The following is a 15,668-nucleotide window of genomic DNA, read 5'->3' as shown; positions in this document are numbered from 1 at the left end:
ATAATTATATTCACAGACCTAATGCATGTCTCCTTTACTTTTTTTGTGCACTATGAAGGTTTGACCACTTGGTGGCAATAGAACGCAGTGGCCGGGCTGCAGATGGGAACTATTACAACATGCGGGGGATCAACATCAAGCATTTAGTTGACCCAATAGATGATCTTTTCACCACTGCAAGCACTATTGCAGGCATCACTACTACAGGTAAAGAACAGATATCTCAGGGCCAGAATTTAAGTACCTAAAACTGGGCACCATTAGTTTACACTGTCAGAAGTTGCAGTTATGTACTGCAGTGGTTCTCACACTAGGGGGCTGCGAAATTGTGCCAGGGCCCCAGTTTTATAAAGTACATTAATTGATCATTAATTCTGTATAATTAAACCTCAGAAAAATAAGGCTACTAACCAAACAGCACAACATTGTATAATTTAATATGTTTTGTAATACACTTTTTTATTGGGTGCGTGATAAATGTACATGGGGAGGGGGATTCGCTGAAAAAGTTTGAGAACCACAGATTTATAATTATTGCATGGATTTAGATTTGATTCTGGTATGATCCTCCTCTGACGAAACAAATCTGCTTATCTTTCTTAACAATCCCTTTTTTTCCAATTAAAGAGAAGTTGATTTGGGGAGCTGTTTAATGAGATCTGTCACCTCTTCAGTACAGGATTAATTTTGCTTAGGTGTGTTTGTGTGTGTGTGCAGGGATCGGAGATGGCGGTAATGAGCTTGGTATGGGGAAAGTTAAAGAAGCAGTTAAAGCACTCATGCCTAATGGCAGTCAGATTGCATGCGACGTGGCCGCTGACTTTGCCATCACTGCTGGTAAGTGTGATTTTGTGTGTTTCCTGCTAAAAAGGAAGAACCATCACCAATAACCTGCACTCTTAACCCTGGAGAACACACAGGGTCAAATTTGGGCAATGTTAATTGCTGCTATTCAAAATCTTCTTGGGTTCTCCAGGGTTAAACAAACAAAAAAATACATGGTTGTGTCGTATTTGAAGATATTTTAGTTTAACTTAACCCAGTGGTTGGCTTTGTCCATGTTTTATCCAAGCTTGTGTTGAAACAGCCCATCATTATTTGTGTGTATATACAGGGAGTGCAGAATTATTAGGCAAGTTGTATTTTTGAGGATTACTTTTGTTGTTGTACAACTACAGTGCTCTTGGTCAATTCAAAATGTTAACAAACCCTCAAACCTGAACATTTAAGTAGTAAAAGTGAAATTTTGGCTTTATTAAGAGAATATTTCTATGTACATCATTATTAGGCAACTATTAGTGTGCAGAATTATTAGGCAACTAAATGAAAAACAAAGATTTTACCATCTCACTTGTTTTTTTTTTCAACTGTTAAAGTGAGAATAATAAACAAACTCTACATTTACAAAAAAAAAAAATAAAACAATAAAAAATAAAAAAATATATAGACTCAGTGACCAATATAGCCACCCTTCTTTTCGATAACAGTCACAAGCCTTCCATTCACGGATTCAGTCAGTTTCTTGATCTGGTCTGAACCAACATTTTGTGCAGACGCAACCACAGCCTCCCAGACACTGTTCAGAGAGGTGTACAGTTTACCTTCACTGTAAATGTCCTGCTTAAGAAGGGATCAAAAGGTCTCAATAGGGTTTAAGTCAGGTGAAGAAGGGGGCCATGGCATTAGTTTTTAATCTCTAAGGGCTTTACTGGCCAGCCATGCAGTGGAGTACTTGTGATGTATGTGATGGAGCGTTGTCTTACAAAATAATCAGTCTTCTTGAAAGATGCAAACTTTTTCCTGTACCACTGCTTGAAGAAAGTGTCTTCTACATTACAGGCAGGCAGGCACAGACAGGTATTATTAAACATGAGCTTGTTGGACCTTTTTGGGTTGAAAATGGAAATAAAAAAACAATTCTCAGACCTACTGCCAATTTTTAGAAGACACTTTCTTCAAGCAGTGGTACAGGAAAAAATCTGCATCTTTCAATAAGACTTTTTTATGCAAGACAACGCTTCAGCACATGCATCAAAGTACTCAACTGAGTGGCTGGCCAGTAAAGGCCTTAAAGGTGAAAAACTAATGCCATGGCCCCTTCTTCACCTGACTTAACCTCTTAAACCCTGAGGACCCAGTCCCGGGTACAAAATTTCGTATTTTGACTCAAATAAAATATTCTTTTAATCTTTAATGGTCCATCATGGACCCCAGTAACACATATGAGATACTGTTTGAAAGCTTAGACTCTCCACTTTCTCCAGATATGCATCACTTTGAGAAATCTTTTACTGTAAGAAAGTTATTTACACTTAATTTACACTATCACCCCCCCCATAATTTTTTATATGATTTAATATTCACATATTTCATATTTTTCAAGTATGACAAACATGGGCAAGTCTTATATCAAATGAAAGCTCTCATTCTCAGGAATAAGGCTACAGCGTTATTTTTGTTCTATTATCAACACATATCCAACAATAGTTGAATGAATAATAAGGTAAAAAATCGTCTTTTGTAAACATATGGGAAAATTGAGTGTGGACTGCCTCAGATAGCACATATAGCCACAAATGATACACCATCTTTTCTCTTAGGTCCTACTCTAAAAAATGAGTCCATTCACAGCATTTTCTTAGGTTGTGTGCATGAATAATCCCTTATTATTTATTATATGTCCAAAACAAAAAATTAATATTTATATGAAAAATGTATTTTCGGACACTTCAGTAAAATGAAAATAACTTTTAAATGCGACATGCTAAAGAGATCATTCTTTTTTTGGGTGTTTACTGTCTGCTGCTGGTAACAACCAGAACTGTCTGCAGTCTGCTAGAGCACCCAGAACCAGAGTTATACAATATCAAAGGCAGTATTTACAACATATAAAAAGAAAATTTGGTGTTTCATCATATGAAAAACAACATAAATAACACTATTTGTCACAAACAGCAGCTTTTTATGTAACTTCAAAGGGTTTTCTTTAAAATGATATAAAGCAATTGCATTTATTCCACTGTATGTGGTTATGGGAGCACTTCAAATGTTTTTAGGCAGAAATTGTATACAAAAAGGGTATTATTCCTCCCATCAGTTGGAGTAAAATAACTTTTGCATAGATTATGATAGAGAAAAAAATATTTTTTCCTCTGTAAGCTGGCAATTGCTGGAATCAAACAAAACTGGCTGCAGGGAGCTGAGGCACTCAGGGCCAGAGTTATACACTTTTAAATAAAAACTTTAGAAAAAAAACATCAAAAAGCGCCTATTTATTTTTGTGTTTATTAGAGGACTGACATCACATACAACCATGTTTAGCACTTTCAACAGTGTTTTATGTAATTTCAAAGGGTTTCCTGTAAAATGATACCAAACATTTGTATGTAAACCTCTGCATGTGGGTATGGGAAGCTTTTGAAATTGGGTAGGCCAAATCCAGGCGAAAATCCCCAAAATAGCTTCAGGGTGGAAGAAGTTAAACCCTATTGAGACCTTTTGATCCCTTCTTAAGCAGGACATTTACAGTGAAGGTAAACCGTACACCTCTATGAACAGTGTCTGGGAGGCTGTGGTTGTGGCTGCACAATGTTGGTTCAGACCAGATCAAGAAACTGACTGAATCCGTGAATGGAAGGCTTGTGACTGTTATTGAAAAGAAGGGTGGCTATATTGGTCACTGAGTTTATATATATTTTTATTTTTTATTGTTTTATAATTTGTTTTTTTTCTAAATGTAGAGTTTGTTTATTATTCTCACTTTAACAGGTGAAAAAAAACAAGTGAGATGGTAAAATCTTTGTTTTTCATTTAGTTGCCTAATAATTCTGCACACTAATAGTTGCCTAATAATGATGTACATAGAAATATTCTCTTAAGAAAGCCAAACTTTCACTTTTACTACTTAAATGTTCAGGTTTGAGGGTTTGTTAACATTTTGAATTGACCAAGAGCACTGTAGTTGTACAACAACAAAAGTAATCCTCAAAAATACAACTTGCCTAATAATTCTGCACTCCCTGTATTCCCAGCATGTATATGCAAATATATACAATAGTGTATATTGAGTTTGTCAGAGCTGTAAAGTCACAATGGGTATTCACACCAACTATCATTTATTACATTTACTGGTGAGAGCAGAGATGGTGAGGAAGTGTAGCAAAGAGGATCTGTCACTGTCTGGGGGGGAAGTATTAACCAATGCCTAACCAAAAGCGATTGTATAAATGTTGACTTCCATTTAAATGTTCTCAAATTTCGCATGCAAGATTATGCCTAGAGAGCATATTTTTATAAAAATCGAATTCTTATAAAATACTATAGGTTATCTAGAAAAAAATATACTGTAGCATGTATACTAATCTCTAATACTTTGCCCTATATTACAAAAGCACTATTTTAAATCTATTAAAGATATTATGTGTGCTCACTTTTTCAATTGACCTTTAATGGCCATCCATATTTATTTTTCACTCTTTATTAAGATACAAACAAAAAATACAGTAAATATGCACACAAAATTAAAAACAAAAAAATTCATTCCTTAATGTCGTCTTTAGGCATCAGTCAGTATTTGAAGAGTTTGGCTCCAAAACGCAATAAATCCATTTTGACTAATTTGGGTAAAAATGTGTTTTCTATACCAAGAAAGATGAAAACCACTGATTTCTGTTACAAACTTTCACATAGCATCTTTAGGTTATAATAACATTTAAAATTCAAATCCATAATTTGATTTTCAAAGATTTATTATAAAAACAGATTATTTTCTCCGCAAAATGCAATAAATCCATGAAGTTTTTTGTTCAAAATGCTATAAATCTATTGAATCAATATATAAATGTGCATTCATCTTTGCCATGTTATATTCATTTAGTTGACTAGTGGTATACACTAATTGAAAAAAACAGGCGCCCATAAATAAAATGCATTATTATTATTATTATTATTATTATATGATCTACGATCAGGAAGAATATGAAACATGGATTTTTGTTTGTTATATGTAATTAAACATATTGTAATGAGTTCAGATCACTGATCTATTTAAATGACTAGATTGCACATGACGTCACAATTGTGAAGCCGCCGTGCCACCATATTGGTATGCCCAAAAATTGTATTAAATTAATAGGAGTTAGAGATTTTAATGATAAAACACTACTTTATCAATCTATATTTTCATATCTTAAGTCTTCCTGTTTATTATTACAATGCAAACTTTATAACCATGTACAAATGAAGAGTTTGGTTACAAAACACAATAAATCCATTTTGATTAATTTCTGTAAAAATGTGTTTTCAATACCAAGAAAGTGACAAGATGAAAACCACTATTTTCGATTACAAACTTTCACATAGCATCTTTAGGTTATTATAATACCATTAAAAATTCAAATTCATAATTTGATTTTCAAAAATGTATTATAAAAATTGATTATTTTTCCACAAAATGCAATTAAAAAAATTATGGTATTAATCAAAACACATACTTTGTCATATTAATAACCCTGTCATTGCGGCTGTCATTCTTGGGACGTCGTCGCTGAACTTTTTTGACAGTGATCAGCTGTAAAATGTTTTGGTCCTGCTTGATTTTTGTTGATTTCGAGTAAAATAATAGAAAGTTTTTCATAAGATCCCCTGGGGTCAGTGGCCCTCATTTATCATTCTTGCGTAGAAACGGGCGTATATGTTGGCGTAAGATTATGCTTACACTCCTCTCACCGCCTGATTTATGAAACTGTGCGTACCGTTGATATTCAGGTGTACGCAATATCTGCCCTTCATAAATGCCGCGGCTGAAAACGATCGTCATTAGAATAACACGCCCATATAAATTCAAGTCTCCGCCTCCCCCACGCCCTCATTTTACGCCATTGACACACGAAAGACGGCAAAGAAGAGAATCCGGGGAAGTGAAAAAAAACAAAATTGTTTTATTTGGGAGTTTAAAGAGTGGGATTAAAGACACATTAATAATTGGATGACAATTTGTAATATTCTTCTTATTATTTTGATTATTAATTGATATTTAGAAGAATAATTATTATTTATTATTATTATTTACTGTTGCCTACATCTAAATTCTATGTCTGCTTAATGGTTCAGTTAATTTTTTTAAATAATATTTTAAAATGATGTAGTAACTTTTGTAGTGTGTTGTTCTGTATTTACATACAGTTGTTTGTTAGCTGTATCTTAGATCCAGTTTGATACGGAGCTCCGGATATAATTCAAATTAACAATTTGTTTCCACGACATCCACATGATTTACTACGCTAATTCATAATTTGAAGTAATAATAATTGTAATAGTAATTACGAAATATTATAATAATTAATTCCAAGGAACAAACTGTTGAATATTGGGAACAAATTCTAAATTTATGGCCATACTTTAGACTAAATAAGAAAAAGAAGTGTCCATAATGTAGCATAAAAATAATTTGTGGCCATAATTTTGTCCGCATGTCATCATGATCGGATTTACGGCTCCATTCAACACAAGCATTTTACCTTACCTCATCTGTATTTATTTATCATCGAATGGTACGTAACTAGCTTACCTTTTATTGCATTACCATGTTTTCGTAGCACATCCTTGTGATTTCTTGCAATGTGCCGCTTCAGATTCCAGGAAGAATATTTGCTAACTCTTTACAGTCTCTACGGAGTCCCTTTCAATTTTTTCTTCCTGCTCAATCATAACTTTGATTTTTACTTTACATTTATGTATAAGGCTTAAATTCCATAACTTATTGCTAGACGTTTGATTCTCGAACTAGCAAATTATCAAAGGGCGTTCTGGGTTCAACGAGCGGTGCTGAGGGAGCGGAATATTCGGAAAGGCGCTTTGATGGTAATATTACCTCACCGTTCACATGCTCGCTCTGAAACATCAGGTAAAGCGCACAGGCTCTCAACTGAAGGAATACATATGCATACAAATAAAATGCTTTGGTAAAGTCTCACAAATTAAACATTGAACATTGTTGCATAAAAATAAACACTGAAGTTTATAATTACTATGTTTTTTTTACAGTGGGTCATAATATATCATATATTATAGTTTGTCAGTGCGTTTTGTGGTGTTAGGAAGTGTTTGCGCATTTCTGCACTAACTGAAAATGTGCGTACACCACCTCCTGAGCTGGCGTAGGATTTGAGCGTGCCGTACGCCAACGTTCATATTGATAAATCTCAAAGCCACCGTGGTTTTGGGTGTACGCAAGGTGTACGCTGGAAATTTGGTGTACCCACTTTTGATAAATGAGGGCCAGTGTGTTAGTATGACAGAAGCTTGATGCTGCCGTGTGAGAACAAGCAACAGCCAGCATTTTTCTGTTGCCTGAGTGCCACTCGCGTAAATTATTCAATTTTGATGGCTTCCGTTTTCTCCACGCCACAGAAAACCTCTACAGTCAGGTTTATCAATGCCATCAAAAGCATTATTTTGTTTTTGTTTGTTTGTGGACCACAAAGTACAAAGAAGATAAGGAAAACTAGGATTCCGTGTGTATTTAACGTGCCACCATTGTTATTTACAATGCGTGGAATGGTGCGCTGTGATTTGTTTAAGTGGATTTATTGGATTCTGCAGAGAAGGAGGACTGGCGTTTATCGCGTTTTGGGAAAAACAGGGAAGATGACAGAATAACACTGCGGATATCGGATTTTGCGTAAAATTAAGAATACTTTTTAATGCTGACCAGATACAAAACTGATTTTTTTGTGGTAACAAATTTTTTTTTTTTTTGGAACCAAACTCTGTATTTAGTGTGACCTCTCTTGGTTTATTTTTTATATATATAAAATAACAGACTCTCCGCTTTCAAACAAACAAAAATGCATAAAAAGGCAAATGAGTTGGAACGCTTTTTATTGTAGGTTCGAAGAAAGAGATTTTACATGGGAACAGGAAAATGCACTGGAAGTTTTATCTGGACTGGACTCTACTAAACAATTATTGATCAGCATATGGTCAAGAGACTGTATTTACGTTTGTTCCTGCAAGGCTTCTGGGGCAGATGGTATGTCTAATAGAGCCCGACCGATAAAGGATTTTGAAGGCCGATACAGATACAAATGTGTGTTGGTTTTAAAATCCAATGTTCCGATATATCGGCCGATATATATATATATATATATATATATATATATATATATATATATATATATATATATATATATATATATATATATATATATATATATATATATATTTAGAAACGCACAACAAAACAGATTTCCCTAACATTAGTTATTTGTAGTTATTTATGCGTTAAAATAATATGATAATGCATTTTAAAAAGAAACTTGTTTCTTTTATTGTCACAACAGAACAGAGGAACATCAAAAATTATTGACAGTAATAATTACAAAAAATAACGATGACATTATTAATATCATCATCATTTATATTATCATTAAACAAGATAAAGGTCACTCCTAAATGTTTGTGTGTGTGTGTAATAATTAGTCCCTATATTGCTTTATAAGCTACCTTATAATTACCGTATACACCCGAATATAAGACGACCCCCCCATTTTCCAAACTTATTTTTGGGTTTTCATCAGAAAATAATTTTATTTTAAAAAATGTATTATCTCTCTCTCTCTCTCTCTCTCTCTCTCTCTCTCTCTCTCTCTGCATCTCACGCATTCACCTCTCTCTCTCTCTCTCTCTCTCTCTCTCTCTCTCTCTCTCTCTGTGTCTCTGTGTTTCGTCCGTTTTTTTTAAAATATTCATTTATCGGCCATTATGAATGCCGATACCGATGCCCAAAAAAATGCCCAAAATCGGCCGATAATATTGGCCTGTCGATATATCGGTCGGGCTCTAATGTCTAAGCGGGTAGTGCAATCTTGTAGTGAAGAACTAGCAGAAGCCTGGTGTCCATCTACCAGAAGTCTGTAGACACACACACAGCCCCCTCTATTTGAAAGAGTTCTATTATTATCCCTGTACCAGCAAAGCTTGTAAGGAGAATAATGGCTATCGTCCAGTGGCATTGACCTCGATAGTAATGAAGTGTCTGGCGAAAATCATGATTAAATTAGTAAAAACTGAGGTCAGTAGTGTTTTAGATCCATTTCAATTTCCATACAGGAGCAATAGAAGAACAGATGATGTTGCTATAGCCATTACACGTTTTATAAATAGGCATCTAGAGGACACTAGCTCGTCTTTAGTTCAGCTTTCATGTTGCAGCCGCATCTTTTAACTGCGATCCTTGAAGGATCTTAAAGTTCACCCTCTTATCATTAAATGGTATCACTCTTTTTTAACCAACCGTGTGGGCAGCAGGTTAGTGTTAATGGAACACTCTCTGAATAAGAACTGTGAGCCTCAGGGTTGTGTTAGTTCACCCGTCTTGTTCACTTTGTATATGGATGGATGCAGAAGGTGCTCCTCTAATAATTGTATCAGATGATACTGCAATTTTAAGGTTATAAAAAAAAATGGGGACTTGAGAAGATTAGAAGATTTGAGAACTGGTGTGAAAACAACCTGGTCTCATCATATAAATATCTCTGTGTTCTTTTTGATGACTCACTAACAGGAAAATCCATGTAGATAATCTCTTTATTAAGATACAATGCATTTTTTAAAGATTGCATTTATCAGATGTTGTGTTACAGTATGGTTTGGGAATCTGCCTGTGTAGTCGAGATCAACGCTTTTACGGATGATAGATGCTTGAAAAATTATTTAAGTAAAAGAATTGACATCATTCCTGCCTATGTATGAACACGCTACTGTAAGACACGCTGAGAAGATTGTCTGTGATTTATACCATGTTTTAAACATAGAGTATAAGTTGTTACCTTCTGCCAGGAGGTTTAAAGATCTTCGCTGCAGATTTAATAGATTCAAAAGCTCTTTCATCCCGGTGTTTATAAAGTTGTTAAGTAGGGGCAGTATAGAGTTGTAATTTTATTTAATTATTATTCTGTGTTAGGGGTGTGATGAGATCTCATGCGATGAGATCTCGCGAGATTAAATCTGTTTCGTGAAATTAATTATGTCACAAGATTTCTCTTGGAGAAAAATTTCTCAAACAAAACGGTGCATCCTTTGGAGGTCGCATTTGTAGACTGCATACTTCATAAAGACTGTCTTATTACAGAATATTAACAATTATAAAGTTTACTATTATATTTAGTTCATCGTAAATTGTTGTAATATGCTTATGACTTGCGAATGTAATGCTCAGTTGAAATAAACTGAAATAAACCAGGCTTGATGACGTATGCAGCCTGCACATGCGAACAACTGGAACGTGCGTAATATTTTTATCACCAAAAAATATCAAAATACTTTATTATCAATTAGCAAAATAATTGTTGGGGACAGTCCTCGATTAGTAAAACATTTCAAAATAATGTGATTTCAGTTAGTCATTCATTTGTTTTATCATTGAGGATTTCTTAAAATGTCTCGCACTCGTGAATTAAGTGTCTCGTCACACACCTATTCTGTGTATTTGTGAATTGTGTTTATGATAATTGTTTAACCCTTGAACTGGCACAGCCCTTTTTGAGTGAGGGGTTGGTGAAACGGTGATATACACCTTTAAATTAATATAACTCTGGCATTTTTTTTTTTTTTTTTTTGGTCTAGAAGCCTAATTTTGGTTTTAATTCTGGTAATTTTTTGTTTTAAAGAAGACACTTCAATGTTTTTTAGGGAAGTTTCTGGAGGTGAAAATATTCGTTTTTTTTTTTAAAGCAGTTAAAATTTATTTGTAATAAATAAAAATGCAATATAGTATTATTTTTAATACATAAAATTGTAAAAAAAACCTGTGGTTTGTGCTGGTTTGCTTTGAGGTTTGCTGCCTACTTGTGTCACAAATGAATAAATTACAGTTACTGCATTATTATTACTGCTAAAAGGTTTTGAAGTATGAAAACTAAATTCTTAGACCTTTCCAACAATATATAGTTTGTCGTGATAGATTAACATTTACATAGAAAATATTGAAGTAAACATAGGTGTCCCACTCACGGGACAGCACCAATTAACGGGTTAATGTGTGTATTGTACGGCTGCAGCATGGGTGATGGCCCAAGAAAAATTTTCCCACGTGGGACAATAAAAGTTTACCTTACCTAACCTTACTTCTCAAATATGGAAAGGTTTCTTCAAAAGTAGTGTACAAAATTTTGAGCAAAAAGTTAGAATAAGTGCATTTTTGTAAAGAACTTTTGTTAGAGATCAGATTTAGAACGATGATCAAAACATACACAGAGTTTACTGTTTTTAAACCAGTGGATGCTTCAGTGTTGAGTAAGAGCACCACCTAGTGGATAAAAGCAGAAGTGTAGATTACCGTAAAAACTCGTCAGGAAAGCGTCATTGGCAGGAAAGCGTTTTCACTCAATTGACAAGATAACTCGTCAATGGTGCGGAAAGAGTTAAAGGGACACTACTTTTTTTGAAAATATTCTCATTTTCCAGCTTCCCTAGAGTTAAACATTATATTTTTGCTGTTTTGTAATACATTCAGTCGATCTCTGGGTCTGGTGCCACCACTTTTAGCATAGCTTACACTCTAAAAAACATACGGTGCTATATAGCACCGAAACAGTTGCTTTGGATCGTAACGATAGAAGAACCATTTTAGTGCCATATAGCACCGGTGAAGCACCAGTGAAGCACCAGTGTAGAACCATATAGTGCTATGTAGAACCATATGTGGTGCTATAGTGGTGCTATATGGCCCCTATATGGTTCTACACTGGTGCTTCACTGATGCTTCACTGGTGCTTCACCGGTGCTATATGGCACTAAAATGGTTCTTCTATCGTTACGATCCAAAGCAACTGTTTTGGTGCTATATAGCACCGTTTGTTTTTTTAGAGTGTAGCATAATCCATTGAATCTGATTAGACCATTAGCATCGTGCTAAAAAAATAACCAAAGAGTTTCAATATTTTTCCTATTTAAAACTTGACTCTTCTGTAGTTACATCGTGTACTAAGAACGACGGAAAATTAGAAGTTGCGAATTTCTAGGCAGATATGGCTAGGAACTATTCCCCTTATTCTGGCATAATAATCAAGGACTTTGCTGCCGTAACATGGCTGCAGCAGGCGCAATGATATTACGCAGCGCCTGAAAATAGTCCCCTGCTATTGAAAGTAGCCAAGGGGACTATTTTCGGGCAGTGAGTAATATCACTACGTCTGCTGCAGCCATGTTACGGCAGCAAAGTCCTTGATAATTACGACAGAATGAGAGTATAGTTCCTACCCATATCTGCCTAGAAAATCGCACCTTGTCTTAGTACACGACGTAACTACAGAAGAGTCAAGTTTTAAATAGGAAAAATATCGAAACTCTTTGGTTATTTTTAGCGTGATGCTAATGTTCTAATCAGATTCAATGAATTATGCTAAGCTATGCTAAAAGTGGTACCGCCAGACCCAGAGATCGGCTGAATGGATTCCAAAACTGTAAAAAAAATTAACTCTAGGGAAGCTGGAAAATGTCTCTTTAACCTGACTGTTTAACCAGTTGTCTTTGTTTTAGCCATTTAAACTTACATTTTAAAAATCTTTCATTGACTTATCAATATCTAATCCTTTTATTAATAGATTACAATTGATTGGTCTTATTTTTAAAGGCAGAGCAAATGTTGTATCCTGTTGATTCACGTACACGGCATTTTAGAGATTAAGGATGTGAAGCCATCCCCAAAAGCCAAAGCCTTATTGCTTAATCTACTTGCTTTAAACTTGAATACTATCTGTCTCACAGTTATTGTCTCTTGTCTTATAGGAGTGTCCAACTGGGGCGGATACGGTGTGGCGTGTGCTTTGTATGTTCTGAATCTATGTTCAATACACCGCCGTTACATTCAAAGGGGCCTTGGTCTGCATCCCACACCTGAGCAACAGAGCCAGTGGACTGCCTGCTTACCCACCATAGCCAAGGTAAAAGCCCTTTAATTTAACACACACACCAAATTATTCAATGACAACAAAACCTTCATTTATGTTTTTTATCAAAAGCCACAAAGTTTGACTCACAAAGAAACCCTCACAACGGATTTTTGTTGTGCGATTTGTGATAGCATCAGAGATCACGGCTGATTTGTAGCACACTGTTGGTGACTGCATGCATGCTGTTGACAGGAAACTGAGGCCCTAAACAGGGGCCGTGCTCTATCCAGTAGAGATAACTGAGACTTAGACTAAATCTATAAGGACAGGGTAACATTAACGCTGGCCATTTTTATATTTGTGGTGAAGGGCAAGCCACTTCAGAACTTCTGCCAGCACAAGGTATAATTATCACGGCCACAAAGTCTGGAATGGACCTGTTAACCATATACTCGCATTCTTTTCAGTGAGCCCAAGTATTTGTGTCTGTCATGTTGTTGCTGCTAGTGGCCGTTGACGACAGACATTTTCCTGTTTTTAAAATTCCCATTTCCATTCATGGTACGTAAAAACAAAAGACCAGTACCATGAATGCATTACTAAAGCTGCAAACTTCATACATACATGTGCTCACTCTGTGGTTTGTGTGGGTCCTATCAAAAAAGCACTGTCCTTCGGATGAGATGTTAAACCTGAGTCTCTGTGGTCATTAAAAATCCCAGGATGTCTTTTGAAAAAGAGTAGTGGTGTGCCCCGGCATCAAGCCTACTGATCATCCCCTTATACACTCACCTAAAGGATTATTAGGAACACCATACTAATACTGTGTTTGACCCCCTTTTGCCTTCAGAACTGCTTTAATTCTATGTGGCATTGATTCAACAAGGTGCTGAAGGCATTCTTTATTGATAGGATAGCATCTTACAGTTAATGGAGATTTGTGGGATGCACATCCAGGGCATGAAGCTCCCATTTCACCACATCCCAAAGATGCTCTATTGGGTTGAGATCTGGTGACTGTGGGGGCCATTTTAGTACAGTGGCATTGACATGTTCAAGAAACCAATTTGAAATGATTCGAGCTTTGTGACATGGTGTGTTATCCTGCTGGAAGTAGCCATCAGAGGATGGGTACATGGTGGTCATAAAGAGATGGACATGGTCAGAAACAATGCTCAGGTAGGCCGGCCCGTGGCATTTAAAAGATGCCTAATTGGCACTTAGGGGCCTAAAGTGTGCCAAGAAAACATCCCACCCACCATTACACCACCACCACCAGCCTACAGTACACAGTGGTAATAAGGCATGATGGATCCATGTTCTCATTCTGTTTACGCAAAATTCTGACTCTACCATCTGAATGTCTCAACAGAAATCGAGACTCATCAGACCAGGCAACATTTTTCCAGTCTTCAACTGTCTAATTTTGGTGAGCTCGTGCAAATTGTAGCCTCTTTTTTATTTGTAGTGAAGATGAGTGGTACCTGGTGGGGTCTTCTGCTGTTGTAGCCCATCCGCCTCAAGGTTGTGCGTGTTGTGGCTTCACAAATGCTATGCTGCATACCTCGGTTGTAACGAGTGGTTATTTCAGTCAAAGTTGCTCTTCTATCAGATTGAATCAGTCGGCCCATTCTCCTCTGACCTCTAGCATCAACAAGGCATTTTCACCCACAGGACTGCCGCATACTGGATGTTTTTCCCTTTTCACACCATTTTTCGTAAACCCTAGAAATGGTTGTGCGTGAAAATCTCAGTAACTGAGCAGATTGTGAAATACTCAGAACGGCCCGTCTGGCACCAACAACCATGCCACACTCAAAAGTGCTTAAATCACCTTTCTTTCCCATTCTGACATTCAGTTTGGAGTTTGTCTTGACCAGGACCACACCCCATAATGCATTTAAGCAATTGCCATGTGATTGGTTGATAGATAATTGCATTAATGAGAAATTGAACAGGTGTTCCTAATGATCCTTTAGGTGAGTTTATACTAATTGGTGATATTACTAATTGGTCTCCTCTCCACTAATAAGCTGGTGTGTGGTCAGCGTTCTGGCACAATATGGCTGCTGTCACATCATTCAGGTGGATGCTTCACATTGGTGGTGGTTCAGAAGAATCCCCCTTTCATATATAAAGCACTTTGAGTGCTGCAGAAAAGCGCTATACAGAATAAATGTAACTAATTGTTATTATTATACTGTATAAATGTGTTGCTTTGATAAATAGGAAGAAGAAATGCTCCACATTTTGGTGAAATACGGCGTTCGCAGTGGTAAGACGGCAAACCTGGGACTGGAGGTGGATGGATTGACTTTTCACCCGTACCATTCGGACATCATACAGCGGCTTAGAGATCTCACCCTGCAGGCAGCATGATGTATTGTCTTGTGTGCGGGTTTAACAGATGAACAAGATACAGATCTTTGACCAGTCAAAGCTTGACTCGTGTAAATATGTGTGAGTAATCTCACTCTTCTCCACGAAAAAAACCCCAAAGTGTAACTGACAAGCTGCGTTGGTAACCTTTTGCTCTTTTATCTGTGTTTTATTGTATGTGGTACCACCCTATTCAGTATAGATCGTGTGAAGTCAGTTTGTCAATGCAGGAAACCAATGAGGTATTAGTATATAGTTCACACTATGTGCACACCTAAGCCAAACATAAAATGTATTAAGTCTCTCACTTATAACAAAATATTTAACCAACTGGTATCTGCAAACAAATGATGATATACTAAGCGGATGTATGAAGTCCTCTTAATTTCTAAGAGT

The 15,668-nt window shown here is 36.1% G+C and overlaps 1 protein-coding gene across 4 annotated transcripts in view; it reads left to right on the top strand.

The window, feature by feature from the left end:
- The window catches only part of LOC141362603 (D-glutamate cyclase, mitochondrial-like), a 36,334-nt gene extending 20,942 nt beyond the window's left edge, over window positions 1-15,392 (top strand). For all 4 annotated transcript variants that reach the window (XM_073864894.1, XM_073864895.1, XM_073864892.1 and 1 more), the window contains 4 exons: window positions 59-207; window positions 718-837; window positions 12,790-12,944; window positions 15,123-15,392. In XM_073864894.1, coding sequence (XP_073720995.1) covers window positions 59-207; window positions 718-837; window positions 12,790-12,944; window positions 15,123-15,272 — 574 coding nt within the window. In that variant the 3' untranslated portion in view covers window positions 15,273-15,392. The remainder of the gene's footprint in view (window positions 1-58; window positions 208-717; window positions 838-12,789; window positions 12,945-15,122) is intronic.
- The last annotated feature ends 276 nt before the right edge of the window (window positions 15,393-15,668 follow it).

This window comes from Misgurnus anguillicaudatus, unplaced genomic scaffold (genome assembly GCF_027580225.2).
Source record: "Misgurnus anguillicaudatus unplaced genomic scaffold, ASM2758022v2 HiC_scaffold_28, whole genome shotgun sequence".
NCBI lineage: Eukaryota > Metazoa > Chordata > Actinopteri > Cypriniformes > Cobitidae > Misgurnus > Misgurnus anguillicaudatus.
The sequence above is the reverse complement of the archived record's forward strand: the minus strand, read 5'-3'. Positions and strand labels throughout refer to the sequence as shown.